This window comes from Gouania willdenowi, chromosome 19, assembly GCF_900634775.1.
Source record: "Gouania willdenowi chromosome 19, fGouWil2.1, whole genome shotgun sequence".
NCBI classification, from domain to species: Eukaryota; Metazoa; Chordata; class Actinopteri; order Blenniiformes; family Gobiesocidae; genus Gouania; species Gouania willdenowi.
The window spans coordinates 7,705,218-7,725,552 of NC_041062.1; the positions used below are offsets into that span (position 1 = coordinate 7,705,218).

Here is a 20,335-nt window from a genome sequence, read left to right on the forward strand (position 1 = left end):
CAATTTCAACAAAAATTGTAATTCAAGAAATTGGAAGTAATATGAAACCCAATATAATACACACACACAAAATGGACAGAAAAAGACTCATAATACACACAAAAGGACATTGGCCACACAAAACAACCAATTACACTAACACACAAAAAATGACATGACGGAAACACACAATGCTAACAATTACACAAAATGACAGGAAAAATACATACAACAACAATATTGAAAAAAATCTAAAAAGGCACACACTGACAATAAACTAAATGCAAACATAACACAGACATAACAAAAATACAAAATTACTAAAAACTACACAAAAAGATAAACAATGATAAAAAACTCTTTGTTCTTTCCCATGTTAATGCTCAGACTGGCCCTAAGATCAGACAATTACATTTTTGTGGCCTCCGCTGTGATAACAGTTGTCCATCCCTGTCTTAGGGGTACGCGTACCCCTGTTTGGGAACCACTGGCTTACACTGTAATAGAGTTCAGATCTGAGGGCGAAAAGTCGCTCTATCATCAGCACTGTAATTTAATGTCATTTGGACCAGCAGCCGGCATTGGCATGGACCCCTGCTAGCCCCCACCCCCCAGCTTTGAGACCAGACCATCACTTGGAGACACAGTTTACAGATGGAGGAATGAAGCACGCAGCAGTAGAGGGTGTGGCAGGCTCACCATTCTCAAACCAGAGCTGGCATTCCTGGAGGCTGGAGTACGACACCAACTCCCCCACGTCCCCCCCCTGCACCGACACCAGCAGTCCTTCCTCCCTCAGCGAGGACCAGTTCATCAAAAATCACCACCAAGAAAGAAAAACCAAAACCGAGGTGGGACCTGGTGCTATAGCGTCCCTGTAGTTTCCGTTTGTGGGGTGTGGGGAGGGGGGGATCTTCACAGGTTTCAGTGGTGACGCTCGACTCAGACGCAGTAAGTGATACGAAGCCCAGGCGGGTAAGGCAGTGATGAGGAGGAGGGGGAGTGAGGAAGAGGAGCGCAGCAGAAGTCACCACACACAGGTGGCACTCCTCCAGCCCTACAGGTATAAACCAAAAAGCTTCCGCCCACCCCCCACCCCCTGGTGAGAAAATGGCAATAAAAACCCGAAGGGGAAAAAAAGCTGAGAGAAGAAGAAGAACCAGCGTTGTTCCCAGCCAGGACACGGAGAGGTTAGCGTTAGCGTGTTATGTATAGATGTGAGAGGCAGGCAGGAGCGGGCGCCCAGGTCTCCAGCAGATGAATGGTGCAGTGCTGCTGTTGTCATGGCAACCGGAGAGCGAAAAAGGAGGGGGAGGATAAGGGTGGGCAAGAAAATGGCATGAAACAGGGGAAGAGAGGAAGGGAGGGAGGGCGTTATTAAAGGGACAGTTTTACAGCATGGACGACACGTCGGAGACACGGGAGGAGAAAAGAAAGAAAGAAAGAGAAGAAGAAAGAAAGGAACGGTTTCAATAAAAGCTGAACAACTTCCTCCTGAGCTCAGACGTCCACTTCCTGTCCTTGTTTTACCCTTGAAACTCTGCACAGCTGCAGCCATGTTTTATAGACACTTAGGGGTTCAAACTCACATGGTGGGGAGTTTATAGTGTAGTATTGTGTAGTATTGTGTAATCCGCCTTGTACACAATGACACGTTCAACCTCTGTAGGTGTAGAATCCTAACCCTGTAGACTCTACAGCCATCATATTCAAAGTTTTACAACTTCCTGCACAACCCTGGAAGGCTTTATTTACACAGTCCCGTCTATTAATAGGGCCTCCAATTTTTAATGATCATGGATGGAAAAGGCCATATTTAATTTAATTATTTAAGTTTAAAACAGGTAGAAATTTCAATATGACAACAAAAATACATATATATTTTTAAAACTTTGTATTTGTTTTGTGTTTATAAGTTATTTTATTTAATTTTCTGTCATTGTGTGTACTTTTGTTGTTTCTGTGGTCATTTTGTGTATTTTTCTTTTCCTTAGTTTAATAATCTATTTTATCAATGAAATGAAGAATTTTGCTTGAAAATACATTAAAAAAATAGAATTAAAAAAAATAAATAATAATAATAATTGGTGAAAAAAATTTACCCACCACCACAATTGATTTATTTATATTAGTAAACACATTTAAAAACCCAATATTCTTTTATGCTTTTATTTTCTCCTATTTCATGCTGTTAATTGTTAGTATCTGCAAAATTATTATTGTTCTTTTGAGTGTTGTGTACTTAAGTTGTTTTTGAGGTCATTTTGTGTATTTTTTACATTAAGTATTTTGTTTGAAAATATAATTATTTTTTCCCCCCCAAGTTATTTCTTTTTTTCTATTTCACGGTGTTAATTTTTAGAATCAGCAAAATGTTTTTTGTTGTTTTGTTTGTCTATAAGTTATTTTATTAATTTTTCTTTTATAAATTTTTATTATTAGAGCCCGAGGACAATGGTGCGTAGGACCCTATTGTAACGCACCTCGTTTTTATTAGTATTTTTATTATAGAGAAAATGAAAACATTTTTGAGGGCCTAAACACGTTAAAAAACTTGTGAAAATTTGCTCGCATATTAGGACTGGCAAAAATGTGATATTTAAGGGTCTCTGTAGAGAGTGATGATGTCAGAATTCTTCAGTGTACTGATGAACTATTACTTCAGTACACTGAGGATTTCCCTGATCCGGGTAAGTACTGCTATTTCTTTCTACCACAACAGGATTCTCACCAGGAGTTTTTCACAGCATAGGGGGATCCCATGGCGCACGGTAGTTATTAAAAAGTTTGCTATATAATCCTTAAAAATTGTCAGCTACGTCTCAACACTTTAAAATTTCTGCCACACCTCGACATGCAACACACCTCAACGTGCGCCACGTACCGACATGCGTGTGGTTGCGAGGGCCCGTTCAACGCTGCTTGCAGCTTTAATCATTATTATTTACATGAAGTAAATCTTTTTTCCCCCAATTCTTTTTTTAAAAACTTAGCAAACAGGTGGCTCAGCTGATCGAGAGGTTCGGGGTTCGATCCCAGTCTATACCGGTCCATGTGTTGAAGTGTCTGAACCCCAAGTTGCTAGCACCTTGTATGGCAGCTCAGTCCCACTGGTGTGTGAGTGTGAATGAGCTGATATGTAAAGCACATTTTGACCACTGTCTGTGAAAGGTGCTATATAAATAAACATTACTTATTTACTTACAAAAAAAAATCAGGGGGTATATTAACTGTCCTGAAAACTAAACATCTAAGTATTCATGTAAAAAATACCAATACATATATCTATATAATACTATCATATCATCCATTCCCACACTGAGTTCTAGCTTTAATATTTGCCGCTGAGAATATTTGACTAATGGTATAACGTTGGGCCAATTTGCATGATGACTAAAATAAGACGAGTGTCTCTGTGACACCACTTAATCCGGCTGCAGCTCCAAAGGGCATCACACTTAGATGTCAATTACCCCGTCCTGCTCTTAACCTTCACTCTTTATTCCTCAGATGTAACAATGGAGCAGAAAATGTCACGCCGTCTCTGCTCGGCCCCATTGATTGGTGCGTCTGCACCCGTTTGAGGAGAAATCTTTAATAATCATCAATTGAAGCTACAGGAAATGGAGGATAGAGACGTCCTGCATGACAGGCTTAGATTTCAGTCATTTAAGTATCATTTAAAGCAACTTTTATCACAGGAATGTGATTGTATCTAATCTGAAGGTCGCATTGTCAATATTCACGTCAGTATTTAGAATAATTACCAATCTGAGCAATTAATACAGGAAAGAACAAAAAGTTTGTCATTTTCTGTATTTTGTTGTCGTTTTCTGTGCTTTCGAGGCATTTTTTTTTTATGCCAATTTGTCTTTTAGGTGTTTTGTGAGGCATTAAGTGTATTTTTCCTCAAAGTTTTGTGTGTTTTTCGAGTGATTTTTTTTGGATGTTTGTTGTTTTTGAGTTTTTTTAGTCATTCAGCGTATTTTTCATGTCATTTTGTGTGTTTTTTTACTCAACTTTTCTGTCGTTTTCTGCTTTGTTGGTGTTTTTGGGCTGAATTTGTGTACTTTGTTGTTTTCAATATTTTTGAATTATTTTATATTTTTTGTTGTCGTTTTTGGTGTTTTGTGAATGATTTAGTGTATTGTTCTTGTAGTTTTGAGTGTTTATGGGTGAATTTCTTTTTTTGTTGGTGTTTTGTCTGTTTTTCAAGTGATTTTGCGTATCTTTGTTGATTTCTGTGTTTTTGAGTTTTTTGTGTATTTTTCTGAATATTAGTGTGATTTTTTTTTTTTTTAAATCTTTGTTTTTGTTTTGTGTGTTGATACGTTATTGTATTTAATTCTCTGTCATTTTGTGTAGTTTTGTGTGTTTTTGGGGTCATTTTGTGCATTTTTCTGAACAATAGTGTTATTTCAACGCTGTCATACTTCAATCATTTCCATTTTTAGGTAAAGTGATGAGATGAAACATTCAAAATTCTCCACCAAGCTTGGAGATAATCCACATTATTTAATAATTGTTAGTGCATTTGTGCTAAAATACCTAACACTAATGTACTTCAGGCTTTGACTCGTGTTATATTTCATCCCCGTGTAGAAATGAAACATGACATGGTACAGCCCACAAGTCTCTCCGCTACATTACGCTGCCGTCTCACCTCCAATATGGAATCTCTTCTCACCTAAGGAGGTAATTTCTGAATAAAGGAATGAAAAATCATTTTCTACTCTGCCGTCCTGAAGCGACCTCTACCACAGCTTGTCAATAATTCATCACAATTCAAGTTATCATAACCCGAGCAGACTGAGTGAATATCGCTGTATCCAGGCGAGAAGTCCCGTCACTTCCCTTTAGCGACGCTTCACAGATGAAGAAACCCAACACCTACTCAGAAAAATACTTTAAAACAGGATTATCTCTATGAAGTCAGCAAAATGATGGTCCATTGTTCTATGAATCTATGATAACCACAGTTATTTATTCATCTGAATCTTTTATTCAGGAAGTTTATTATTAACTGCACCATAGTATATAGTCATCTTAAAGATGTAAATCCTTGTTTTAATCAGAAATAAAATGGGTGGTGACCAAAAATGGTGGAAAAGGCGGTGAAATGGGATTTTAAAAAGCACAGAAATTGGTTAAAAGTTGCAAATTAGAGTGGCCAAAAATGGACAGAAAAAGTGGTAAAAAGGGTTCAAAGTGTCAATATTGGATTAAAAACAATTATTTTAACCTGGCAGATATGGGTATGACAAATGGAATATGGTGAAAAGAGGTTAAAAGTGACAATAATGGGTCAACATGTGACATTAGGTGGGAAAAGTGGTGGAAAGAATTTAAAAACGCTGAAAAAGTATTGAAAGTGAAAAAAAACATGCAGAAAAGGCATTAAAATTTGATGAAGTGGCAGAAATGAGAGTAATGAAGCAAAAATGTATTAAAAGAAGCAAAAAATGGCAAAAAAAACGTGTAAAAAATAAGCAAAAGAATTCTTAGTTTCTTGAAGGCATTTGGCAACCCACTCCCAGTGTCTTGCAACCCCAAGGTTGAGAACCCGTAGTCTAACGAGTGCCTGCTCTTAAAGTCCATCATCATTACTCAACACATGATATAATCAACATCTACACTCAACAATCTACATCCAACCTGATCCAACCTAAGCATCCTCTCCTCGAATTGACAGCAGCTGTTCATTCATTAGGGAAACGCGACACAAATCGAAGGAGAAATGAGAAAATAATTCCCAGTAAATGTTACTAAGCGACAAAGCGGCAATCAATCAACTGGGAGCAACGATTCTGGTGAGCCTGACAATTGAGTGAAGAGTTTATTAAAGAACAAACAGGCAAACAGTGATTAGGGATCATAATGATCTGCATCCTCAGAGTCACTGAGAGAGAGAGAGAAAGAAAGAGAGTGAGAGAGAGACATTTATTGAACATTCTCCATTCTGTGTAAAAACAGTTAACATCATTAAAATACTCATATTAGTTTTAATAAATCTCCCAACACAGGTTACTTTGCACGGAGCAGAGCAGCCCATTACGTGCCCACACTGCTTGAAACTGCTCAAGATCTTGATTAGATCTGAAGAAGCTGAAATCCATCGCCAGCCTGGCCCTGATCATCTTCACCATCAACAGTTTAGTATCCATATCCACAGCATCTTCTATTTTTTTTTTTTTCTTTCTACTCGAATAAATAAACATTTTTGCTGTGCCAACGACAACGTTTGGTAATTGACAATCACATTGTCGTTGTCTTGAATAACTCACACCAAAGATTAAAAAAACCTGTTTCGTAAAGATCTCACTCAAACCTATAAAGAGAGAGAGAGAGAGAGTAGTCATATATATATATATATATATATATATATATATATATATAAATAGGACTATGAAACACTGGTGTCAAACTCAAGGCCAGGGGGCCAAATCCGGCCCTTTAGAGCATCCATTTCGGCCCGCATGAGAAAATGAAAGTGTCAGAGAAACCAGAATGATTGTGTAAATTATCAACTAATTCAGTTGTAAATATCTCAAAAATAACAATTAAATTCACAAATTCAATGAAACTCCACAATATTAGCAGGGCTAACGGGTAGTGTAGCTAAAAGGGCAGGGTAGCTAATGAGCAGTGTAGCTAATGTGCAGAGTAGCTAACAGGTAGTGTAGTTAACAGACAATGTAGCTAATTGGCAGTGTAGCTAACGGACAATGTAGCTAACGGGCAGAGTAGCTAACGGGCAGAGTAGCTAACGGGCAGTGTAGCTAACGGGCAGTGTAGCTAACGGGCAGTGTAGCTAACAGACAATGTAGCTAACGGACAATGTAGCTAACGGGCAGTGTAGCTAATGGGCGGTGTAGCTAACAGACAATGTAGCTAATGGGCAGTGTAGCTAACAGACAATGTAGCTAATGGGCAGTGTAGCTAACAGACAATGTAGCTAATGGGCAGTGTAGCTAACAGACAATGTAGCTAATGGGCAGTGTAGCTAACAGACAATGTAGCTAATGGGCAGTGTAGCTAACAGACAATGTAGCTAATGGGAAGTGTAGCTAATGGGCAGTGTAGCTAACAGACAATGTAGCTAATGGGCAGTGTAGCTAACAGACAATGTAGCTAATGGGCAGTGTAGCTAACAGACAATGTAGCTAATGGGCAGTGTAGCTAACGGGCATTCTCACTACATGATTTCAGTGCAAATCCTCAAAAATGTGAAATTAATAACCGTAGCTGACTCCTTGTTTGCTCTGATTTCAGGAAGTTTAATAAAAATTAATATAAATGACTCCGGAGACAAATTAGTTAAACAAAGTGTAATTATTCACCTTCAGACTCATCATTTAAAGTGCATTCATGTGATGGATTGGTATAACTTTAAGTAATATAGGAGAGATTGAAGTAGTAGTATTGTAGTATTGTCTTTTAAATGTGGCTTAAGAAAGACTTTAAAGAGTAAATTGAATGCATTTAGGATTTAATAACTGTCAAAATTTTTTTTACACATTTTATATTCAAACAGTTAGAGCCTGATTCAGTAAAGCCTGAACCCGTGTGTGAGAGGCACAATAACTTGGGCTAAAATCTTCTCCAAAACAAGGGCCGTTCCTCGAGACTCCCCAGACTCATAATTATGTCCAATCACAGTGGGAGGAAACGATGACCTCCAGAGAGGACGGATCAGAGTCAAGCCGAGTGTATGCAAACATGCTGCTAAAGGGCAGAGACGGAGAGAAACAAACCCCGACTGTGAGTCCAGCTTTTCTAAAACACCAAATGAAAACAGTCAAACTGCTTCCACTGGACTGAACAGCAAAGTGCTGCTGATTATATTCGTAATGAAATAATAATAATAATAAAGGCTTGGATTTATATAGCGCTTTTTTTGAGGAGACTCAAAGCGCGTACAGAAACCATTATTCAGTCACACCAGTCACTCACATCAGTCATATCGGTGGTGGTAAGCTACTATTTTAGCCACAGCTGCCCTGGGGCATGCTGACAGAAGCGTGGCTGCCATTTCGTGCCTACGGCCCAACTGACCACCACCAACATTCATGCACAATGTTGCCCCATTCAAATGAGGCAATGTGGATAAAGTGCCTTGCATGACAATGACTTGGATAGAGTGGGATACGAACCCCCAACCCTTTGATTGTTGGACAATCCACTCTACCTCTGAGCCATGGTCGCCTGGTTTCCACCAGTCATTTTTACAAAATAAATGTACCATATTTTAATACTACAACTACAATGACAAGAGTTGAACAATAATTATCAATCAACAAAGCAACTTTATAACAAATACATTTGTTTTCAGCAGAAAAACAGTGCTTTTGCAGTTTAGTTAGGGGTGGGACGATATACAACGCTCACGATGCAGAGTTCACGATAACGGTGAAAAAAGACAAAATAAAATTATACTTTAATTTCAGTAACTCTGGGCATAATTACTCTGAGTCTGACCTTTTCAACTCAAGGGAATATAAAATATAAAATAGACAACACTATAAATAAGACCAAGTTTTAATATTTTAAGTGCAAACAGTCTCTGCAAATAAAACACAAAAACAGAGGCTGACAATTCATGCCAGTCTGAAATTAACACCAAATCATGTCATCATGACATTCTTAAAAAAATATTTCTATCAGTGCCGAGACTTTGCATAACACATTTAATCTTTATTTCTATATTTATTCATTTTTTTTTAAACATCAAACTAGAACTGAAAAGAAATGGACATGTTTTTTTTTCAACAATATTAGCATACGTTCACACTGCAGGTCTTAAACGGTGCCTGGAAATGTATATCACAAATCATGTGTTTAATGTATTGCTAATAGACAAAACATGTGCACCTTTAAAAAATGAATAAATAAAAAAATACACGTTGAAAGGACTTTCGAGAACGATTTTATAAAGCTGCCATTTCGGTCAGAATATGACACACTTTCATTGATTCCTGTTAGCGCTTATTTTGTTTGCTTGTCTATATTTACACATTAAATGCGTCTTCTATCAGTTTGGAGTATGAACCGTAATGTGACCCTGAAGTGACCCGCATGCGCAAAAAAGGTCCTGAGGTGCAGACGCGCACTGAGTTCACGGAATTGAGCATGGAGATATCTCGTCTTGGCGTATGAGTGGCACTAATAATATGTATAATATGATACATTTTTATTCATTTTCACTCCGTCCTCCATCCTTTCACTTCCCCCCCTCCCCCGCTGAACCGACTTGGACACAGAGTTATGTCATTGTCGCATTATGATGACGTAAAAGTCGGAAATCTGATACATATCGGATTTATATCCACATATTAAAGTGGCCTGGGTCAGATTTGAAAAAATATGAATTGTGCCGTTCATACAGACGTGAAAAAATTAGATATGGGCAAAAAAATAAATCAGAATATGAACATAGCCTCCTGTCGTTACAAAGACTCATGATATATCTTGTGACGTTTTCATATCGTGATAGCTTGTCGCACGATATATCGTCCCACTTGCAGCTTAATAGTCTTTTTGTATCCTCATTTTAAACCTAAATACCTGACTAATACTGACAGGATGGACAAATATTTTGAGGATCAAGACAATTTTCCAGCTTCAGAAAATGTCCTAAAACTCAATTTCCTCTGTAGACAATAATGATTATTTGTACCATCGGTGGGTTAGGGGTGGGGGGGTGTGGGATTAGATATGACCAGGTCAGAAAGCTACTATTGGTCAAAAAGTGCCGACAAACCTCCACTTCACTAATTCTTCCAAACAAATCAAGTTTTCTGAAGTTTTGTAATTTATTCCCATGTCCTTAAAAACCCTGGGGGAGCCCCAGCGTTTAATCCCTGGAATAAAAACACTTCAACTGCTCATTATATTCCCATTTGCTTTATAAAAGGGTTGCATAGGTTGTTCCTCAGAGAATCCAAAGAGGGCCTGAAGGTCTTCACACAGACAGAGGGGATTACATCACAAATTCAATGATTCCCTAAAAAGGTCAGCACTTCCATTGCCTTTTCATTCCACCGCAGCAGTTCCGTGTCTTCACTAGCGTCGATGTCACTCCTCTGGCTCCCGGGGGCTAATCAGGAGCCAGACTGCGGCCCTTCAACCTGCTGCTGCTCCTCTGTCGCATCGCCTTTCTTTCTTTATCACCTCCACCATCAGCGGCAGGAACGCAGCTACAGTGACGTCAGCGCCGCACACAGGCTGTGCAGGATGTGATGCTGAGTTTGAATTAATTAAAGGGTGAGAAACCCGGGGGAGTCACAGGACAATCTGGTGCTCAGCGCCAGTCGACAGCAAACACAGGCCTCACTTACTGATACAAGTTCATACTGTAGATATAACAGAAAGGAGATAAAGGTCTTTCTCTTTCATCCATCCACTTATATGCAAAAACCTCAACAGTTGAAGCCATTTGCAATGAAGCCTCTACAAAAGATGTTACATTTCAAAAATCTGGAAACTGGTAAAAAAATGAATCTTCTAAACCTTTTTTAACATATTTTCCAGCATGTCGCACCAGTATAACAGCCAAGAAATGTACCTTTTTCTTTTAACACAGATAAGTCACACTGGCCAATAGGTCACATGACCAAATTTTAGCATGCTTTGAATTAACCCGGTTCAAGGACCTTTTTTAGCAAATAGCATTCCTCTTTTATTACAAGTTACACTAGTGGTTGTAGTAGTGCTTCAATACCGGTATCGAACAAAAAATTCAAGTACAGGTCGCCTCTACCTATAATTAAAAGTGAAAACAGTAGTGATTCATATCTAAGAGACAAGGGGAACTAAAAAATGATAAATGATCTTCGAAACATGAAGCTAATATTATATGACAGACATGAGCAACTAGCAGCCCAGAGCCGAAAAGGAAACGTACAAAATGGCTTAAAAAATATACTAAACAGTCCCAAAAATCTCCAAAAAAACAAACATAAAAATTAACTCAAAACAACAAAAGGAGAAAAAAATTATACAAAATGAATCAAAAAATATACAGAAAAAAAAATCTAAACAAAGGTCTGTATCTCATCAACTACACATCATAGAAAGGCGATAGTGGTACAGTTGGAAAGCTAATAGTCAATATAGTGGGTATAGACACTTCTAAGACGTTCCTGTGGAACGTTACAGCACTTTGTGAGAAAATGTAGCTATGCTGTATCTCAGAAACTGTAAGTCCTAGAGACTCCATTCAAAATGCACTGGATAGCCTGTAGCTGATTTAGTGGGTTTACATGTGCTCAAAGTTATTTGCACTCTTAAGAAAAAGGAGTTCCGAGCCAAAAAACACGAAAAAAAAAAGATGCAAACATTTTGAACATATTGTAAGCTAGCTCCGTAATGCTAAGTGCTAGCATGATCGTTCCTATATCAGAAGATCGGCTCAATCGAGGGGTTCATTTATACCTCCGCAGAGCGGTAAGGTTATATTTTACCCTCTGTTTGTCTGTCTGTCTGTCTATCCGTCAGCAAGATAACTTGAAAGGTTTTGAACGGATTTGGATGAAATTTTCAGGAAAATTAATAAATAGGACAAGGAACAGGTGATTAAATATTGGTGTAGTTCTGGTTACCAAAAGAAAATATATAGATTTATACTGTATATACCCCATTAAGTTTCTCATCCACACTGTGGAACTTCTTGTTGATAATGTCATAGGTTCTGTCAGAGTTAACAGCTCAATGTTGACAGGTAGTCATGGTAAAACAGCTCAATGTTGAACGACAGTCAGGGTAGCACAGCTCAATGTTGACAGGTAGTCATGAGTTTACCATGTTACCATGACTGGAGTGTGTTGGTTATGGGACAAAAATGCATTTTTTGCCCAACCAGAGGGTGGTTTTCTTCCCTATAATTTAACCCAACCTGAACACAATCCTCCTGTGCTATAAAAGGTATGTATGTAAATACAAAGCAAACATGACATTGTAGCAGAGCAGTGTGTGAAGTAATCCATTGGAATAGAACAGAAAATAAAGGGTTAAAGCAGCTGAGAGCTTAGTGCGCTCTAGTGGTGGCCGCAGTGGGTCTGCTGTGTCAACACTTCACCCCACCCCCTCCCACCACCACCACCACCACCATTATAACAGCAGAGACAAAATACAGCCTCTTAATCGGGTTAATGGGAAGACAATTTTCCACATTTCCTGAATGCCAGAGCGTGGAAGGAAGCGATTAGTGGTGGGAGATAAAAAGCGGTGAAGAGGAGGCGTATTTGTCGTTTGTTACGGACACCGTAGTTCCCAAGAAGTGGAAACATTACAGTTCGTCTGCTGCTGTTTTATGGTTCCTCTTGGAATGAATGTAAAGATAAAGTACATCTATGAGTAAATGACCAGTGACTGGATATCAGGAAGGAGCAGGAGGGACCGTTAACCCTGTTATTAGCAATAAAAACTGAGTGAGGTCAATATATTGTGCTTTTATTATGAAGAGGATTAATATATGTACAAAGGTGCTGAAGCTGCACAAAACGCTGATAATAATAAAACGTTTTTCTTCTCAAAGTACATTTTTCATACTTCAGTCTTCAATGAAATGCCTTTTTTTGGAACATTTTCTGTAAGATTTTGGGATTCAAACTACAGTTTAAAATCCTAAAATGCATTTTTCAGTCAATTGAATAAAATTAAAATCAGTTTACTGCGTCATCACCTGTTGTGAGAGGATTTCAAAGGGGCGCAAAATTTCCCGTGAATTTTAACAAGAATTTAAGATTGAAAATGTTGGGATTATTCAAAAACAAACTTTTCCTGGGAATTATTTATTGGGATTAATCGTAAATTGGGAGCAATCTTAAATAACTGATGCTGATATTTCAGATGATGCTTAAATATATATTTTCCCAACTATATTTATATGTAACTTTCCCATTATTTCCTGTTTATTCCCATGGACAGAATCCAACTTTGAAAATTATCGGATTTTTGAAAATTATTGGAATTTGGCAATAATTTGAGTTTTTGATTGTATCATTTTGCATGAGCACTAATATGTATGCTTTGATATAACAGTAATTCAAAAGGACTTCCAATTACTGGCATATTCAAACAAATAATTCCAATGATGAGTTTGTATTTTTGAATATTCTCAAACTTAAACTCCCGTGGAAACTTACTGTTTGCAACTCTTTACTGACAATTCAAGGGGTTTGCTTGTTGCGCTAACAAGCTAATCATGCCTTTAGCTGCTGATTCAAGTCCATCTTTGAGGAAAACATGTACAACTTGCACAAAAAAATCATTTGTACTTTTCTACCAAGGAGAGGTAAGACAAAGGGTGAAAGAAGCTGGTGTTTGCAGTGAGTCTAAGACAGGGACTGCAGCAGCAGACTCGTCTCCTCGTGGTAATAAATGGTAAATCATTGCATTGCATCACCCTGGCGCCGTCCTTACCTGTGAGTTTCTTCACCGGCTGCAGCCTGACGCTAATGGCCTGGTGGTTGAGCAGCGGGGAGGAGGGCAGGGAGCGGGACACGCCCTCCATGATGCGAATGTGCTGCATGCCCTCGGTCATGGAGAGCGGAGGCACGCCGTAGTCTCCCTCAAAGGCACAGTCGCTGTCGATGCTGCCACCTGCAGAACCGGAGCAGAACCAGGGGGAGTTTCACTCATTTGGAAACAAACTGTGACGTTTGAGCAAAGAATAAATAAGAAAGAACGTATCTGATCCGTGGGTCACATTATAAACATTCATGTCAGCATTTAAGAATAATGACCAATCTGAACATTAACACAGGAAACAACAAAGGGTTTTTGTGTGTTTTTGAAGTCATTGTTGTACATTTTTGTTTCCTTCTCTGTATTTCTGTAATTTTGTACAATTATTTTTCATTTTTTTACTATTTTTGTTGTCGTTTTTGGGGTCATTTTTGTGTACTTTTTATGTCCTTTTGTGTATTTTTCTGAAATTTTGTGAGTCTTTGAAGTAATTTTCAACATTTTGTTTTTGAGTATTTTTGTTGCAAGTTTTTGTATTTTTGTGGTCCTTAGTGTATTTTTCTGTAATGTAAATTTTGTACGTTTTTTGAGTCATTTTGTACATTTTTATTGTTGTTTTGTGCTTTTGGAGTAATTTTTGTATATTTACGTTGTATTTTAATGTATTTTCTGTCATTTTGTATGTCATTTTTGTGCATTTACTTTGGGGCCCCCACAAAAAAGGCCGAGGGCCACCGCCAAATGTCAATATTGATTTACATAACTTATAAACATGTAGGGACATATTGTCTCCACCTTACACAGGATAACATTATCTCACATAAATCCTAAAACTAACAGTCATTAAAGTTTTCAATGTACAATGAAAAGTCTTGGAGCAATGATTTGGTTATCGAATAACTTTAATCTCAAGGATTAAAAACATTTCAGCCACACATCAGTAGAAATAGCATTGGGTTGAGAACTTATCTGAAGGCTATGATTCCCTTGCTGTCGAACGTTAAAACACAATAAAAAAACAGCCCAGAGTAATCGTCCCACATGATTATATCATGTCGAACTAACTACAGTGTGTCTGACCTTGTTTTCTATAAAACAAGGAGGATTTACAAGCTATGTGAAATGAGTACGGACAAAACCAGAAAACGAGCACAGTCATGACCACGAGAGAACGTTTATGTGAGAGAAGAAGACTTCCAGAATGAGCCGTAATTACAGCCGGAGCGCAGACACTCATCCACCCTCTTTGGCTTTTCTGCCTCCAAAACTATAAATTATGACAACTTTGGTAAATGTTACACACGCATGCACGCAGAGAGAGGGAATCATAGGAGGTTGGCAAACATTTCCCTCATTGGGAAACCATCAGGTCATACAGTAGTGAGACGAGGTCCTGGAGGAAGTATAATAAGAAGTTTGGACGGCTGCTGCACCAATGCACATAAATGAGTATCCAACACGCACGCACGCACGCACGCACACACACACACAAACACACACACTGTTGTGTGACCTGTGCTGGAACTCATCCATCCGTTCTCTGGCTAACATCAGCCAGAGCGGCGGATACTTCTCTGAGCAGCGAAACTCTCCACATACAGCAAGACTTTGGAATGAATACCGTGAATTCCAAAGGGGATTTGGCTGGCTTTGTAATTGGCATTCCTTTAGTTCAAATATGTAATTTTAAAGGAATACGTGATGAAGGACGAGGTTTTTCTGCTGTTACTAAACCTTGGCTGCGAGCCACGTGTTTCCTACCTAACCTATTTCAACAGTCTTCCTGAAGGGTGCTGTGGGTGTTGTTTGTCCAATAGGCAACCCAAGTAAAGCTGGTTTGGGCCCCACTTGTAGAGTCTTAGGGTGCTTTCAGACTGGTCGCGGACTTAGTCAAAAATGGGTGAACGAGTGATCATTATAATTTTATTTAGCTTGGTTTGCGTTCAGAGCGCAACTTCTGATCCGCTCCAAACAGCCACTGGGGCAGTTGCATGAGCATTTACTGGAGAAGAGACTTCTCTAGGCAGAAAAACAGAAACCTGATGAAGAGGCTCTCAACAATGGGTCAAAGCGAGCGCTTAGGATTGCGCAGAAACTTAAGCTTTAAAGCCTGCACTGTAACCAGTAAGTCACTATCTTCATGCTGCGTCCAATGCAATTCAGAACTCAGGATATTCCAATCTCCTACTTGCCACTTGAAGTCGGACAACTTCTAGTGTCAGTTGTCTAATGACACACGACATGGTGGCACCCGTGGAAACACAAACATCAATGGTAAGATATAGTTTGAGAGCATTTTAAAGCCATAAAACATGAGGAAATAATATACAATATTCACTATCTTCACAGATTACTTACCAACTGTTTTGGAACACAGTAAAGCAGGCAGTATTTACCTTTTTAAAACCGTTACTTAACCAAGAAATTCTCTTTGAGATTGAGAATTTCTTTTTCAAGATAGTCCTGGAAGCAGTTAAAGTTAAGGGACTTTCTCAGCATCCCACAATGGATTTGAACAGGCGACATGAGCCATTTTTTATGTTTTTGTGGCCTATATCAAGTTCATGTCAAAACTTCTGAATAATCACACAAACAATATTGCCTGTATTGTAAATACTATCCTACTAGAGATATTGTGACGTACTGCTTCCGACTTTTTATCTTGGAAATGCAGAGTTCCCAGTTGTCTGGAACTCAGCATCAAAGCTGCAGAAAAGTGCCCAAACTGCAGAATGGCAGTGTCTTCCTTTGCAGAATTCGGTGCATCGAATGTTTTTGGCACGTCAGTGAGTTTGTTTCGTCTCCAAATTCCCGCAATCTCAATCTAACAGGGCATCCGTGGGACGTGCTGGACAAACAGTTCCACCACCAACTGGTTTCATATTCTGAGGTATTTAAGGGAGAAAAAAAAAACAAATGGAAAACAATGTCGGTCTGGGTAAAACCAGAGCTATAGACTCAATGCCAGACCTAAAACCAGACCCTTCTGTGAGTTGTTCATTCCTTAATAGGTCAGAGCTGAGCTGGATGAAAAAGTCCAAACCACATAGCATCAACAACAACAGTCGTGTGGTCCTAATAATATGGCTATAGAGTGTCTGTATTTCATAACAGCTCAGCCAACTAGTTCAGCAGATTCCCACATCATTGACCCAGCGACTGACGCTGTTACCCATTTGTTTCCATCTTCTCTATTCATTCACTGCATTTTCCTTAATTCATAAAAAATAGGCGCCAACACTGATATTGTAATGCATTCTTAGATTACAGCATTTTTCACACCTGCTTTAAAAGTTTTACACTGAATTAGGAATTTAAAAAAAGCATTTTCAATGTAAACCACAACATACAGTATGTGGAGATTATATTACAGCCATATATTCTACCAAGAGAGAAAACTTTTAAAGGAATCCTCCACTGTTTTTACAAATGTGGCCTTAAACCTTAGAAATGTTCTTAGAAGATCTATGCCTAACCAAACGCATTATTATGCACCATATTCGTTTTATTAACTTTGGAAAAAACAGTAAAAAAAAAAAAAAAAACAGTTTTTATTATCTTTGTGTAAACAAAGGAGGGTTGCATCAATATCTTTAACTTTTCCTGATTATTTAGAGCAACCAAAAGCAGCACAAGTTGTAATTTTGCCAAAAGCTGCTAAATGATCTAAAAACCAGGCTGAATGCTTCACTCCAATAGAAAACAATGGGATGTTTACAGGCAGTGGGGCCGTGTGACATCATCAATCACATGATTTCAAGATGGCGGAACACAGGCTCCAAAACTGTAAAGTAGTCCCATTTTTAAAAGTTAATTAAAACACATATGGTGTAAAACAATGCGTTTTGTCAGGCAAATAATGCCTGGTAAACGTGTTAAATGAACCAGTCCCTAAACGTTTTGCTTGGAATCCAAAAGACGCATTTTGTGCCGTTAAAAACAAAAACAAGCTCCAGGATAAAAGCTGTGAATACTTGTTTCCATTTCCCATAATCCCTTTAACGGAATACAGATTAACATCAGAGATCAGAGATGACATGTCCACACCCTTATCCTCTTCTTACTGTGGAAGACAATCTCAACGTTAATGCACACGCTCATCTTTACCTATTGTGTAGATTTTACTACCATTGGCTTTCATAGACGGGTAATATAATCTGTTTCTATCACTTCTGGTACTGCTGTCAATACCGTTAAGTAGCCATGGTGTCGTTCCTCCATCAGCTTTTGGATTCTAGATATATTATTAAACACCAACTTTTTACAGAGTTTGCTTTTAAATACGCAGGAGGAAAGACCAAAGACCGACTTTCCTCCACCATTTTGTTCAGGTTGTTTCAGTGCATTAATGTGAATGTAGTCGTTTAAAAAAATAATGAAATGGACTGAAATTTCAGAATGTCATGGATTAAAACATCTTGATCCGAGCCATAGTTCAAAGTGGCTGACGCACTAACCGTGGGAATTTTTAAGCATCTATTCCAGGTTTGCCACAAAATCTTTGAGCCTGGAAAAGTTGTGTACATTTGGGAATAAATAGATATATTTACTCAAATTTAGATAAAACATCCACGTGAATAATTATGTATTAATGTGCCCATTATTATTAATATTAATGTATTGATTTTGGGGTGATGTGGCTGATATTTGTTTTCCTTTCTTCCTTTTTTTTTTTAAAATTGAACAGGATTTAGTTTTGGAAATTTAAATATAAATATTACCAAAAATAATTCATAACAAAAAAGCAAAAACAGTACTTAGTTTTCAAGCATGATGACTGTTGCTTTCATCACTAGAGTAACACATACAGGCCTATAGGTTATATAATATAGCATTTAGCTTGTTTTTTGTGTCTTTATGTGGATGTAGGAGGGTTTTCAGAAACATTGCAAGGAGATTAAAACCTGTTCAGAATGACACAGTGAGATGCTGCACTTATTGCTCATGAGTCTCTTACCTTGGCCGATGTGGCTGTAGTGGGGGTCTAGACCGGGTGATCGTGGGTCGGCCAAGTCGTCGCTCCCTCCATCTGCAGATGAAGAGCAGAAAGAAAAAGACAGCGAGTGAGCGCGCTGACGCCGGTGTGATGCCCCAGGAATCCGTAGCTCCACCTCCTCGTCTCCCATCATCCAGGTGTGAGAGCGAAGGACCCCCAACAAGCTGCTCACACACAAACCCTCAACTCCTTTCCTCCTGCTGCTAAACCGACCCCTCAGCGTAGCGAAAGGGGTCCCCGCCCCCCAGGTCCGGTTTCTATTCTTCTCCATCTTTATTCCATCACTGCCTGTGTAGATCACAGCATCATCTACATATAGAGCTACTCTGGCACGCAGTCCTGTGATCCAGCCCCAATCACAGAAGCACTGAACCATTGAGCACCTCACTACTGGGCGCTACGGTTCAATGACAGAGTGGGCGTTTTCCAGCATAGATCCACATACGCCTAATTAACCAGGATCAATCACGCCCAGGGGAGCAGCAGGCAGTATTAGGTCCATGCTGAGTAGGTGGAGTGGAAGTATGGGCTGAGATTTGTGCCTATTAACTAACTATTCAAATTCAGTTTCTAGTGGCACAAATCTCAGTCCATATTGAAGGGTGCAGCAGCAAAGACCATGTACTTTTACCCCAATATTAGTTTATAATTCTGTTAAAATGCACATGGATCAAGGCTAAAGAGAATTAGAATCATTAGAGTTAGAATCATTTTTATTGTCATTGTACAAAGTACAACAAAATTGCAAATGCCCACACACAACATTCATTACACTTAAAGATTCAAGCCAGAACAGACACAGTTATCATTACAAAAAACAAAAACAAAAAAAACAACATAAGGTATGGTGAAAGTCTGTCAGAATAAAATTTTCATCAGCATAAAAGTTAATCAGAATAAAAGTGCATTGGTATTAAAAAGTTAATCAATATAAAAGCGCATGAGGTACAAAAAGTTCAAAGTGCATGAGGTATAAAATATACAGTACACACACAAGTTCAGAAAGCGACAGTATTTAATTTCTTATTATAAAGGTCGTGATGCTGGTGTCTATGGTGTGTTTATTGTTTAGTGAGTGGATGGCCTTAGGGAAGAAACTGTTGATGAGTCTGGTGGTGGTGCGTGATCTGTATTGTCCTGTAAGAGATGGTAGAGCTAAAGCAGTTAATAAAAATAATGATAATAAACTCTCAAATAAACCACAGGCACCAATACAAGGCTAAGCCTCTGTATCATCAGCGTGTCGATGCAGCAGAGAAGAGGTTTTTTTCTTTTTTATCATAAAGAACTTGTTTATTTAGTCAAGCCACCATAGGCCGACAAAACCCAAACAAATACTTGCTCTCCTCTCTTATCGCACATTCACACAGCGTGCACCAATGGCAGCGCAGCGGGCCAGATTGGCACGCTGGTGGAAAGATCAGACTCATCGATAAGATAGAAAACGCCTCAGGGCAACAATGGTGTGAGCATGGAGCCGGTCTGAGGTTGGAAGTGATTGTGGAGCATTTCTGTTGTCTTAGGACGACTCAGGACATGTGATGCACTTTTTATCCTTATGGCTTAATCCACACTTTATTCCCTTCATTCAATTCCAATAGGAATATACTGTATGTTTGATTACCATGAAAATGACTCATTTTAAAAGCTTGTGAACTCTTCTAAATATTTATATAACATATAAATAACCTGCACAGCACGTGAAAATTTATAGTTCTAAAACTCAAGAAATACTGGATATAATTTTTATATATACATATTTTTTCATATTTTACAGATCATTTAGTAATAATTAATGCAATAATTTAGTAAAAAAAAAATGAAATAAGCGATCTCATTTTTTTATTTATCAATTTATTGTTTTGGGGGAAAATTGTTTATTTTTTAACTATT

At 38.4% G+C, this 20,335-nt stretch overlaps 1 protein-coding gene across 7 annotated transcripts in view; it reads right to left on the reverse strand.

Moving 5' to 3' along the window:
• The window catches only part of tanc2b (tetratricopeptide repeat, ankyrin repeat and coiled-coil containing 2b), a 179,524-nt gene that overhangs the window by 75,560 nt on the left and 83,629 nt on the right, over nt 1-20,335 (reverse strand). For 6 of the 7 annotated variants that reach the window (XM_028476874.1, XM_028476878.1, XM_028476877.1 and 3 more), the window contains 2 exons: nt 18,404-18,475; nt 13,402-13,581 (listed from right to left, as the gene is read on the reverse strand). In XM_028476874.1, coding sequence (XP_028332675.1) covers nt 13,402-13,581; nt 18,404-18,475 — 252 coding nt within the window. Of the gene's footprint in view, nt 1-678; nt 1,233-13,401; nt 13,582-18,403; nt 18,476-20,335 lie in introns of those variants that run through there. The other variant, XM_028476880.1, reaches the window with a different exon arrangement.